This window comes from Coregonus lavaretus (genome assembly GCF_964263955.1).
Source record: "Coregonus lavaretus genome assembly, contig: HAP1_SCAFFOLD_251, whole genome shotgun sequence".
Lineage (NCBI taxonomy): Eukaryota > Metazoa > Chordata > Actinopteri > Salmoniformes > Salmonidae > Coregonus > Coregonus lavaretus.
In genome coordinates, this window is record NW_028166533.1 from 373,851 (window position 1) to 387,443 (window position 13,593).

At 45.3% G+C, this 13,593-nt stretch overlaps 1 protein-coding gene across 1 annotated transcript in view; it reads right to left on the reverse strand.

Annotated features, from left to right (window-relative positions):
* Nucleotides 1–8,895: 8,895 nt before the first annotated feature.
* Nucleotides 8,896–13,593, reverse strand: part of LOC311114584 (synaptojanin-1-like) — a 99,164-nt gene continuing 94,466 nt past the window's right edge. Inside the window, exon 28 of the mRNA XM_084189825.1 lies at nt 8,896–11,486. Coding sequence (XP_084045951.1) covers nt 10,374–11,486 — 1,113 coding nt within the window. The 3' untranslated portion in view covers nt 8,896–10,373. The remainder of the gene's footprint in view (nt 11,487–13,593) is intronic.

Sequence of the window (13,593 nt, forward strand, 5' to 3'; positions counted from 1 at the left end):
GGAATACCTGGAATACCTGGAATAGTATAACAGTAATCCTTCTACCCCCCCCTCCCCCACCCCCCCATAAAAATAAAAAAAATGTAAGGGAGTAGTTGTCCCACTGGCTATCATAAGTTGAATGCACCAATTTGTAAGTCGCTCTGGATAAGAGCGTCTACTAAATGACTTAAATGGAAAATGGAAATTTAGTTTTTTTTTTTTTCTTGGTGAAGAGAGGCAGGGTGGCCATGTAGTGTGCTTCTCATCTTCGTTCTTGGACTTTCAGGGTCTCGATTTGTACCCTGCAAACGCTGACAACATTTCTTGTATTTGTGGTGCAGTCTTTTGTGCAACTTCTGCTGTTTTCTTCTGGCTTTCTGTACTGCTGTCCTGTGCGATCTCCGCGATTCAGTTTGTCTGTAAAGCATAAAGATGTTATCTTTCAAAGATGATACAAACATGAAATCCTACTCTATATCTTTCATACAGTGGGGGAAAAAGTATTTAGTCAGCCACCAATTGTGCAAGTTCTCCCACTTAAAAAGATGAGAGAGGCCTGTAATTTTCATCATAGGTACACGTCAACTATGACAGACGAATTGAGAAAACAAAATCCAGAAAATCACATTGTAGGATTTTTTATGAATTTATTTGCCAATTATGGTGGAAAATAAGTATTTGGTCACCTACAAACAAGCCAGATTTCTGGCTCTCACAGACCTGTAACTTCTTCTTTAAGAGGCTCCTCTGTCCTCCACTCGTTACCTGTATTAATGGCACCTGTTTGAACTTGTTATCAGTATAAAAGACACCTGTCCACAACCTCAAACAGTCACACTCCAAACTCCACTATGGCCAAGACCAAAGAGCTGTCAAAGGACACCAGAAACAAAATTGTAGACCTGCACCAGGCTGGGAAGACTGAATCTGCAATAGGTAAGCAGCTTGGTTTGAAGAAATCAACTGTGGGAGCAATTATTAGGAAATGGAAGACATACAAGACCACTGATAATCTCCCTCGATCTGAGGCTCCACGCAAGATCTCACCCCGTGGGGTCAAAATGATCACAAGAACGGTGAGCAAAAATCCCAGAACCACACAGGGGGACCTAGTGAATGACCTGCAGAGAGCTGGGACCAAAGTAACAAAGCCTACCATCAGTGACACACTACGCCGCCAGGGACTCAAATCCTGCAGTGAAAGACGTGTCCCCCTGCTTAAGCCAGTACATGTCCAGGCCCGTCTGAAGTTTGCTAGAGTGCATTTGGATGATCCAGAAGAGGATTGGGAGAATGTCATATGGTCAGATGAAACCAAAATATAACTTTTTGGTAAAAACTCAACTCGTCATGTTTGGAGGACAAAGAATGCTGAGTTGCATCCAAAGAACACCATACCTACTGTGAAGCATGGGGGTGGAAACATCATGCTTTGGGGCTGTCTTTCTGCAAAGGGACCAGGACGACTGATCCGTGTAAAGGAAAGAATGAATGGGGCCATGTATCGTGAGATTTTGAGTGAAAACCTCCTTCCATCAGCAAGGGCATTGAAGATGAAACGTGGCTGGGTCTTTCAGCATGACAATGATCCCAAACACACCGCCCGGGCAACGAAGGAGTGGCTTCGTAAGAAGCATTTCAAGGTCCTGGAGTGGCCTAGCCAGTCCCAGATCTCAACCCCATAGAAAATCTTTGGAGGGAGTTGAAAGTCCGTGTTGCCCAGCGACAGCCCCAAAACATCACTGCTCTAGAGGAGATCTGCATGGAGGAATGGGCCAAAATACCAGCAACAGTGTGTGAAAACCTTGTGAAGACTTACAGAAAACGTTTGACCTGTGTCATTGCCAACAAAGGGTATATAACAAGGTATTGAGAAACTTTTGTTATTGACCAAATACTTATTTTCCACCATAATTTGCAAATAAATTCATTAAAAATCCTACAATGTAATTTTCTGGATTTTTTTTTCTCATTTTGTCTGTCATAGTTGACGTGTACCTATGATGAAAATTACAGGCCTCTCTCATCTTTTTAAGTGGGAGAACTTGCACAATTGGTGGCTGACTAAATACTTTTTTTCCCCACTGTACCTATCCACAAAACTAAGTAGCTTGTTAAAACATAAATGATTGTGCCATGTGACAAACATTTTGTAAGCTTACTTAAAAGGTATAGCAAGTTCATGCACTTCTCATCCAAACAATTTATACATAACTTCCTGGAGTTATTGTGCCACAAATGCTTAAAGGTTAGCATTTGAAACAGTAGCCAGATAAACAAAACCAAAGCATGTGCTGCTGTCATATCGTGTCCATAGACTGCTTACATGATAAAGAAACCAATATACCATTTTGTAATTTGGTCTGAACTATCCATTTAAGTAACTCTGTAAATAATTACTCATGAATTTCTACATTTTACAGACATATTGTCTTAAATTCTGACCTTGAAGTACTGGGTTGACTGTCTGGACAAGATGGGGGGGGGGGGGGGGGGTCAACAACATCTCTCTGTGTTTTTTTCTGTCTGACCCACCATTGCTTTCCCTCCTGTCTTTTTCCTCTTTCTGTGAGATCATTCAGTCTCTTTCATTTTTTGACTCTAAATCCTTTAAGTAAGTCTGGTGTTTTTTTCAAGGTAGGCTGCTCTGCGGTCTGGGTCAGCATCCCTGCGCGGTCTGGGTCAGCATCCCTGCGCGGTCTGGGTCAGCATCCCTGCGCGGTCTGGGTCAGCATCCCTGCGCTGTCTGGGTCAGCATCCCTGCGCTGTCTGGGTCAGCATCCCTGCGCGGTCTGGGTCAGCATCCCTGCGCGGTCTGGGTCAGCATCCCTGCGCGGTCTGGGTCAGCATCCCTGCGCGGTCTGGGTCAGCATCCCTGCGCGGTCTGGGTCAGCATCCCTGCGCGGTCTGGGTCAGCATCCCTGCGCTGTCTGGGTCAGCATCCCTGCGCTGTCTGGGTCAGCATCCCTGCGCTGTCTGGGTCAGCATCCCTGCGCTGTCTGGGTCAGCATCCCTGCGCTGTCTGGGTCAGCATCCCTGCGCTGTCTGGGTCAGCATCCCTGCGCTGTCTGGGTCAGCATCCCTGCGCTGTCTGGGTCAGCATCCCTGCGCTGTCTGTAGATTCTTTGCACTTCAGCAGAACTTTACTTTTTTATTTGCCATATCTATCAAATGAAAGCCATATTGTTACAAATTACAATATTGAAAACAGTATAAAACCTTACGTTGATATTAAAGTTAGCAGTGTTATTGGTGTTACCAGCAATGGTGTTACCAACAGTAACACCAGTGACGTAACACCAGTGACGAATCTGCTGACAAGATGGCATATCTAAAATGGTGGCCACAGTAGCTCAAACCACACTTCTTAAATTGTAAATAAATCACTTAATAATGTGATTGGATCAATTATTTTAATCATATTTCCTTTCCCCATACTATAAACTGTATAACACCAGTGACATGTTTTAAAGCTTCACGTTAAATTACCAAATTGATCATCAAATTGCTAACATATGAAGAGAGAGCGCAGACTCACAATGTTCTCTTCAAAACAGCCTCCAATGAACTTTGGACCCAGGAAGAAGTTGGCAAGGATGTTGCATTTTTCAAAGTGGTGTTTTTATTTATAAAGTGTAATTGAGGGACAGCTATTCCCTGTAAATTATTTATAATATTAGTTTAAGTAATTCCCTAAACAGCTATAATACTTTACTTTGTATATATTTTGGCTCAAAATATGTCACTAAACCATGACTCCTGGCTCGAGGGACAAGCCATTTTCATGGTGCTGACCGTGTTCTACGATATGAAAATTATAAATTGCAATACATTTACATTTACATTTACATCATTTAGCAGACGCTCTTATCCAGAGCGACTTACAAATTGGTGCATTCACCTTATAGCCAGTGGGATAACCACTTTACAATATGTTTTTTTGGGGGGTGGGGTAAGGGGGGGGGGGGGGGGGGGTAGAAGGATTACTTTATCCTATCCCAGGTATTCCTTAAAGAGGTGGGGTTTCAAGTGTCTCCGGAAGGTGGTGAGTGACTCCGCTGTCCTGGCGTCGTGGGGGAGCTGGTTCCTCCATTGGGGTGCCAGTGCAGCGAACAGTTTTGACTGGGCAGAGCGGGAACTGTGCTTCCGCAGAGGTAGGGGGGCTAGCAGGCCAGAGGTGGATGAACGCAATGCCCTCATTTGGGTGTAGGAACTGATAAGAGCCTGAAGGTACGGAGGTGCCGTTCCCCTCACAGCTCCGTAGGCAAGCACCATGGTCTTGTAGCAGATGCGAGCTTCAACTGGAAGCCAGTGGAGTGTGCGGCGGAGCGGGGTAACGTGAGAGAACTTGGGAAGGTTGAACACCAGACGGGCTGCGGCATTCTGGATGAGTTGTAGGGGTTTAATGGCACAGGCAGGGAGCCCAGCCAACAGCGAGTTGCAATAATCCAGACGGGAGATGACAAGTGCCTGGATTAGGACCTGTGCCGCTTCCTGTGTAAGGCAGGGTCGTACTCTCCGCATGTTGTAGAGCATGAACCTACAGGATCGGGTCACCGCCTTGATGTTAGCGGAGAACGACAGGGTGTTGTCCAGGGTCACGCCAAGGCTCTTTGCACTCTGGGAGGAGGACACAACGGAGTTGTCAACCGTGATGGCGAGATCATGGAACGGGCAGTCCTTCACCGGGAGGAAGAGCAGCTCCGTCTTGCCGACGTTCAGCTTGAGGTGGTGATCCGTCATCCATACTGATATGTCTGCCAGACATGCAGAGATGCGATTCGCCACCTGGTTATCAGAAGGGGGAAAGGAGAAGATTAGTTGTGTGTCGTCAGCGTAGCAATGATAGGAGAGGCCATGTGAGGATATGACAGAGCCAAGTGACTTGGTGTATAGCGAGAATAGGAGAGGGCCTAGAACTGTCTTACATGTTTATTAACAATAAATCACTTGAATTAAAACAAAAACATAGTGTCATTATCTGATTTATTTGTGTGTTTTTCCCTGGTGGTTAAGACGGGGGACAGGAAAGCCACCATTCCCGTAGAATCATCCAGTTATTCTGCAACTACTGCATCCAAAATACCACAGTCGACTGCACTTTTACTGGAGTTTCAAAACTGCAATCTTTTTTTTGTAAGGGTTGATTCAACTTGTCCCTTACAAAAAAAGATTGCAGTTTTGAAACTGCAGTAAAAGTGCAGTAACTGCAGTCGACTGTGGTGTTTTGGACACAGTAATTGCAGAATAACTTCACTGTACTGCAAAATGACTGCAGTAAAAAAAAACGTATTTTGGACTGAGTATTTGCTGCATACTGCAGTTAAACTGCACTGACTACAATATTTGTTCTTATGGGTAGATTATGGACATACTGACAAGATACTTGTCTCTTTGTCCTGACAATGGGAGTTGTCCACAAAGCGACATGGCGGGCTGTCTAGCTCCCGCCTATCCTGTCTTTGGATTGGTGGATCCATCTCATTATTATAATAATCTTTGAATATTCGATGAGGGTTGTTGACGTCAACTGCCTGTATTTCAATGGAGAGAGACGCCACGTCACTAGCCTCATGTCATGAATATGCATAGCATTCTCGAGACAACTCCAATATAACGGGGTTTTTTTTTCTCAAAGTTGCCGCGATCAGTACACTTGTAACAACTTAAGCATTACGAAACGTCTATTCGATCAAATAAACCTCACGTAGTAATAAATAAGCCATTGATTTTTTTTGTTAACCAAATTCGACACGCTCTCATTGACCTCCTTACAAAAACTAATTTATTTGGTGGGCGAAACAACGAAAACGCCACCTGCTGGAGGGAGACGAGTTGGGCTTCTCTCTTCCTCTCTGTTTAAAAGAAGTGGAAAAGCCTAGAACTTCCGGATTATTACCGTAGTAACGGATATACACTCGGTGGCCAGTTTATTAGGTACACCACCCTGTTAACAAAAATGTTTCGCGCCTACAGACAGTGGCCGTGGCTTGCTCTATAAAGCAGGCAGACAGGCATCCTGTTACTGTTGGATTTAACGTTAAAATGGGCAAAATGAGTGACCTAAACGGCTTTGAGCGTGGTATGATCGTCGGTGCCACTCTTGTCTTCCGTCTGTTTTCCGTCAACAAACGCTGTAACATGGAGATATGGCCGTGTGGGAACCGTAACCCTATAAAATATGTGTATCAATTTAACCTTTGTTTTGTTTTATTCCTCACTGATACGAAAGATAAACTCCAAAACCGTACCGCAAGCGATGCATGTTAATGTTCAGACCGAGTGTCAGGGCTCTTAAAAAAAAAAACTCCCATGTACAGAAGACTCCTTCGTCCTATGACTCGTGTGTAATGTAATGAAACCGAGAGTCATGATAAAGGCTAGAGCAGAAGCAGAAGCGTGTTGTGACAAAGATGAGTAGTTACTTCGCTGTATCAATTTCACATGAATGGTGCAAACATTACAGTCAACACCAGCTCAGTACAGTCAACACCAGCTCAGTACAGTCAACAGCATTCAGGCCAATAGACGTTTATTATTACATTCATAGCTACATACAACACAAATTGCTTTATACATAAATGTGCAGTTTAGCTGTGCACTTAAAATTATGGAACCTTAGCTACTAATACATGAATCGCAGTTTTCAGTTTTCTTTATATAGAATATGGTCAACAACACAGATGATTCTCTACTATGGGTTATACAGATAGTTATAAAGGGACACCAACCTCACAAAAGGAGTCACTTTGTTTCCTATAAAATATAATGTTGAACAGAACATGACACTAAGCGCTAGCTAGCCTCCTTGAATGATTAATGCTTTGGCTATACTGCACACGACTGATAATAGCGTAATAAGAAATGCATTTAGTGGTTATATAGCCTTCCTCCAGTGACCAATACAGGGACGTGGTAAAAGCAGGTGCTGATAATGCTACTGTCTCGGTGTGTTTTAGAGTGACGTTTCAATCCAGAGCTTTTTGGATCGCAATGAAGAACACAGCTGTTTGTTTCCATGGTGCGGATAAAGCAATAACACAGAGAAGCATCAGTTAGCTGGTTCCTTTAGGACTGGTTTCCGGGACACAGATTAAGCCTAATCCTGGACCAGGAAACGACTTCAACGGAGATTCACCATTGAGTAGGGTTTTTTAGTCCAGAACCAGGGTTCATCTGTGTCCGGGAAACTGGACTTTAGACCCTGGACTCTGAACCTCTGGGTCCACCCTGAGTAGCGTTGCAAAATTCCTGTAACTTTCCCAAAATGCCAAGATTTTCCAGAAATCCCGGTCAGAGGATTCCGGATTTTCTGTTAACTCACTCCTGATTTTGGGAGTCTTCCAACCAGGATTTCTGGAAAACCTGGAGACTTTGGGAAAGTTACCAGACTTTGCAACCCTAACCCCATACCATCTCCACTAGACTGGTGGTGGTGCACAACCATCTTCAACAGTGTTTGGGGAAAATAACACAATCATCCAATTGTTTCAGTTTTCTTGAGGGGGAAAAACCTCTCTCTCCTCTTCTAGCTAATCACAATATGTCCCTCTCACTAACAAATTATTTACATGTCAGAGCCACTGTTGGGGGACACTGGTGTAAAACTCAACACTAGAGCAGCGTCGTCCATTTTGGCTCCTGCAGTGCACTCACCCTAGACTGAATAAGCAGTGAGGAGTGGAAACTGGGTTCCATGTTGGCTCCTGCAGTGGGTTTAGAGAAAGACCAAAGTAGATAAAGGAGGACAACAACGGAATGAGTAGAACACTGACACGTCACTGGTGTCGATATCACCACACCTTATCAACAGGAAGTTAACTCTGATTGGCTCAATGACACTAGCATGTTGTTGTGTAGTGTGAGGAGGATTTATCTGACTATTAGCTATTTATTTGGATTCTTTCATTTTCTTTTTTATTCTTTACCCCTTCTGTTTTCCTTCGTGTAAATCTCCAATGATTTGGTTCTCTCTTAAAAATCAGATGTTTTTTTTTTTGTACGGTTTTGTATTATAAACATTCAAAGGGGGAGGTACCTACAAGCCCTTCGGGGATTCTTACCTCTCCTGTACTTGTTGACCTTTTCAACCTTTATCATATTGTTTTGTATTTTCTTGTGCCAAAAAAAAACTAACAAACAAAATGTATCAATAGTTTCTGATGACAATAATATCACCAAGCAGGAAACAGATATAATATATACCATATATTGTGAAACAAACCAACCAACACAAATAGCTGAATGCTTAGAGTGGGTGGGTGTGACCTTTAACTCTGTCAGTCTTCCTATGTAAATCCTAGGGCCAATACATGAACCTGTTGGGCATGACGTAACCCACATACAGGACAGTACACAATGTAATGTATCGTCTGACAGATTGGCAAGTAGCTAAAAGGGTGGCCGTTGGTCTCTACATCTGTGAGAGTATGTGACGTATGTTACTTTAGTATTTAAGACCCTCAGGAGAAAAATGTTGACTGACCCCCCCTCCCCCAACACTGTTACACACAGAGCAGCATGACGAACAACCAACCAACCAGTATAGTATATCCATAACCTACCCATCCCCCCCCTTCACGACAGCCAATACACCTCAAACACAGCACAGTACTTCTCACCACATTTTCAATAATAAATACATTAGAAATAACTTCTCTTTGGAAAAATAAAATAAAGTAGGTAGGTACCATGTCTGCGAGAAAATGTAAAAGTTCAAATTCAAAATACAAGTTTCATAGCAACACACAACAGAAGCAATGGGATTGTTTGAGATCTGATATGATATATATATATATATATATATATATATATATATATATATATATATATATATATATATATATATATATATATATATATATATATATATATATATATATATATATATATATATATATATATATATATGTATAAGGATCTCAATATTGCTGAGTAACACAGAAGAACACCACACCACATTCATATACTATACAGTAGACCAGATCAAATGAAGGAGAAATATGTGTACCGGGATAAGTACAGTATGCAGCTCTACACACACACACACACACACACACACACACACACACACACACACACACACACACACACACACACACACACACACACACACACGATACAGAGGAGTAGGAGGAAGCAGGTTCAAGTCCTCACATCTGTCAAAACAGTCTCTCCCTCTCTCAATCTGTCATGCTCACCAGAGGTGCATACTTTAACAAGAACTCTCAGAGAATCTGGATGACTTAAAAGTCTTAGTGCATATCAGTTACCCCCGTGCATATACCGTGAATACACACACACACACACACACACCTGGAAACTAGCCTCCTCTCTGAAAAGATACATAAACACTATGTATTCAGGTTAGCATGTGGTTACAGAACGTGTTCAGCCAGAAGACAGATGCTGATGGCAGGAGAGAGAGAGAGATGGAGAGAAAGAAACCATCATTTCGTGGTCTCAAGGAAGCAATGACAACAATAACAATATCAACAACCTGCGCAATGTACATTCATGATAGATAAAATAGGGTGTTGTACTATACAGATTCAGAGATACAGTAACTGTGGGTTCTGGCCCTGCCTGCCTGACACAGAGCGACATGAAGACGTCGTGTAACGGACTAAGAAGCTCTGTGCAGCCAGGTGATTTCTGATCAGTGCCGAGTGACGTGACTGGTGGCCATTTTGTGTCCTGCAGTGCACTGAATAAGCAGTGAGGAGTGGGAAACTGGGTTTCCCGAAGGGTGTCGTCCACTGTGGACATCCCTCCACGTCTGACCGACAGGGCCTAGGCTGCTTACATATAGCCAACGTATACCAATGGAATGTGTATGTGACTGTAGCCATCCTGTGATGTGACATCCTGCTGAGTGTACCAGGGAATGTGGTCATATCCTAGAATGCTGATCATATGGAATGAGGACCTCAGTGATAACCTAACTGTAGGGCCCGTAGATAGACGTGTTCAATAATATTGCACAGCTCACACCATTTGAGCGAATAGATATATATATATATATATATATATATATTGATATACATCGATATAACTATATAAGACCCAGGAACATGTTTCCTACCATAACGAAAATAAACAGACCAGGAGAAACGTTCATATTCACATAATAACATGGTAATAACATGGTAATGTTAACATCTGCAGCAGAGATGTTATGGAACAGCAGTGGTACATGTATATTTTAGTCTGATTCAGAAGGGGGAGGGGGGGGGGGGGTTAGTCTAAACGTGTTGAATACCTGACTCTTTATACAAACCATACACACATTCACATTTACCATAGATCTACACTCCTCTAGATAGGTCTGCCCTGTCCTACACAGGCCATGGTGTCTCCTCTGTGGTGGTCCATGGGTCGCTGGGTCACTCCTATCTCTCAGTGAACTCCTTGGGGAAGGGGAGGCTGTCTGTGGCTCGGGCTGGGAGCGGGGGTTGGCTGCTGCCTGGGACCATCCTGGCTGGGATCGGAGGGGGCAGGGAGGGGAACGTGGAGGTCAAAGTGGTGGAGCTGGAGGCCCAGTGTGGGTCAGAGTCGAACCCAGAGCAGGAGAACTGAGTCTGGGGGAGAGAGGGGGGGTAGATGGAGGCAGTGGGGGCTGCAGGTGGAGCCTTGGCTGGGACGGGGAGCGCTGAATCATCATCGAAGGTCACCCACAGCTGGGGCCGAGGGGGAGGGGGCTGGGGGCGGGACAACAGGGTGGCAGGGGTGGAGGAGGAAGGAGTCAGGGGGAGGGCAGGGGCAGGGAGAAGAGGGAGAGAGAGAGGAGGAGCCACGGGGAGCATAGGGGCAGGGAGAGAGGGAGCAGTCAGGAGAGGGAGCGCTGGAGCAGGGATGAGAGGGGTCATCGATGGCCCAAACAGGGACATGGTCCGGTGGAGCGATGGAGGGGGTGCAGGTGCCCCTAGCGTCAGGGTGGGGGAAAAAGCTGGGAACGGGGCTGGGGTAGGGGCGAGAAGCGAAGCTGGGGTAGGGGCGAGGGGCTGGTTGAAAGCAGACATGGTCCTGTGGAGGGCAGCACCGGAGGCCTTCTGCTGAGCAGAGAAATCGGGTGTGAGGGAGCGCCTCTGGTCCTGATACATCAGAGGACCAGTGAAGGGGTTGGTGCTGCTGGGGCGGGCTGGGACCGGATCACTCAGGAAGGGGTTGGGAGAACCCCGCTGCAGAGCCTCCTGGGACCTACTTCGAGATGGGCCTGGGGGAGGGGGGAGGAGAGACTGGGTGAGGGCAGAGGGGAGGGTGGTTGAAGAGGAGGAGTCGGAGCCCTGCAGGGTGGACAGAGGGGTGGCGTGGAGGGAGAGGGATGAAGGGAGAGTGGAGGAGGAGAAGGAGGGAGGAGGGCGGGCAGGAGCGGTGCGTAAGGAGGAGTTCCTGGTCAGTGATTGGGTGTTGAGCCAAGAAGAGGCGGAGAGGTCAGAGGTGAGCGTGTCGAAGGGTTCGGGCTTCCATTGTGCTTCTCTTTGGATTCCATTCATCCCATTGATCTAGAGAGGAGAAAATGACACAGGAGTAACCAATCAGAGCCAAGGTTGGAAAACGCTGAGCCAATGGGAGTTTATTTTGATGTAATGAGGAAATAAGTCAATTAATGTAATTGTAGAGTGATGTTTCAGCAGTAAGAGTTAAGTATCTTTGAGCTCACGTTATAACATGCAATAATTATACTTTAATAACCTCACAATACTACTACACTTAGCTAGCTACTACATTTCACACAAAGGACTAGTGCACCTCAACAGTAAAGGATGAACCAGTGTGACCGCATTACACTGGACTACATGTTATATATATAGAACACACATAAGGAGATAAAATGGCAGGAGATAACCATGTCAAAATAAATCATGAAGTTGTTCCATATGTGGTCCATTTAAACGTGTTGATGGAAGCGGAGCACATATGAAAGGAACGTTGATGCGTTGAAGAAAAGGTCAACACGTATTCGGGGTAGGTTATCAGGCTAGACGTGGCCAACATGCATTGTTTGAAACTGGACAAGACACGGCAAAAACATCCCGTCATTTTTAAGGTCAGATGTGTGGATTGTCATGTTGGCCACATAAAAACAACCGTTTAAACAACAACAACAACAACAACAACCCTTTCACCAGTTGATGAACATAATTTTAGACTTGTGATGGAGACGCCATCAAATAAAAAACTACAGGTGGATAAAAAGCAGAAATCAACTAAAACATGAAGCAGGTTACTGTGATGTAATTTATGGGAGTAGAGAGACTCAAATCACACCCTATTCCCTAGATGGCACATTACTTTAGACAAGAAGATAAAGGTCCAAAGTTGTATACTATCTAGGGATTAGGGTAAAAAGTAGTGCACCCTCTAGTGAATAGGGCGTGAGGACTAGAGGACTGAAACACAGTGGAGTTTAATAGAGAGAGGTGATGGTATACCTGTCACCCAGAGGTCTGCTCCGGCTTGGAGAGAGAGAGAGACAACAGAGTGACAGGGAAACAGCAGAGAGAACAACACTTACAGACCTATAACTGTAGTGAAGGAGAGGAGAGAGAGAGAGAGAGAGAGAGAGACAGAGAGAGAGAGAGGAGAGAGAGAGAGAGAGAACGAGAGAGAGAGAGAGAGAGAGAGAGAAAGAGAGAGACAGACAGAGAGAGAGAGAACAAGAGAGAGCGAGAGAGAGGAGAGAGAGAGAACGAGAGAGAGACAGAGAGCGAGAGAGAGCGAGAGAGAGAGAACGCGAGAGAGAGAGAACGAGAGAGAGAGAGAGAGAGAACGAGAGAGAGAGAGAGAACGAGAGAGAGCGAGAGAGAGAGAGAGAGCGAGAGAGCGCGCGAGAGAGAGAGAACGAGAGAGAGCGCGAGAGAGAGAGAGAGAGAGAGACAGAGAGACAGACAGAGAGAGAGAGAACGAGACAGACAGAGAGAGAGAGAACGAGAGAGAGCGCGAGAGAGAGAGAGAGAGAGAGAGAGAGAGAGAGAGAGAGCGAGAGAGAGAGAGAGAAAGAGAGAGAGACAGACAGAGAGAGAGAACGAGAGAGAGCGCAGAGAGAGCGCGAGAGAGAGAGAGAGAGAGAGAGCGAGAGAGAGAGAGAGAAAGAGAGAGAGACAGACAGAGAACGAGAGAGAGAGAGAGAGAGCGCGAGAGAGAGAGAGAGCGCGCGAGAGAGAACGCGAGAGAGAGAGAGAACGAGAGAGAGAGAGAGACAGAGACAGAGAGAGAGCGCGAGAGAGAGAGAACGAGAGAGAGCGCGAGAGAGAGAGAGAACGAGAGAGCGCGAGAGAGAGAGAGAACGAGAGAGCGCGAAAGAGAGAGAGAGAGAGAACGAGAGAGAGAGAGAGAGAGAACGAGAGAGAGACAGACAGACAGAGAGAGAACGAGAGAGAGCGCGAGAGAGAGAGAGAGAGAGAGAACGAGAGAGAGACAGAGAGACAGACAGAGAGAGAGAGAACGAGAGAGAGAGAGACAGACAGAGAGAGAACGAGAGAGACAGAGAGACAGACAGAGAGAGAGAGAACGAGAGAGAGAGAGAGACAGAGAGAGAGAACGAGAGAGAGAGAGAGCGCGAGAGAGAGAGAACGAGAGAGAGCGCGAGAGAGACAGAGACAGACAGAG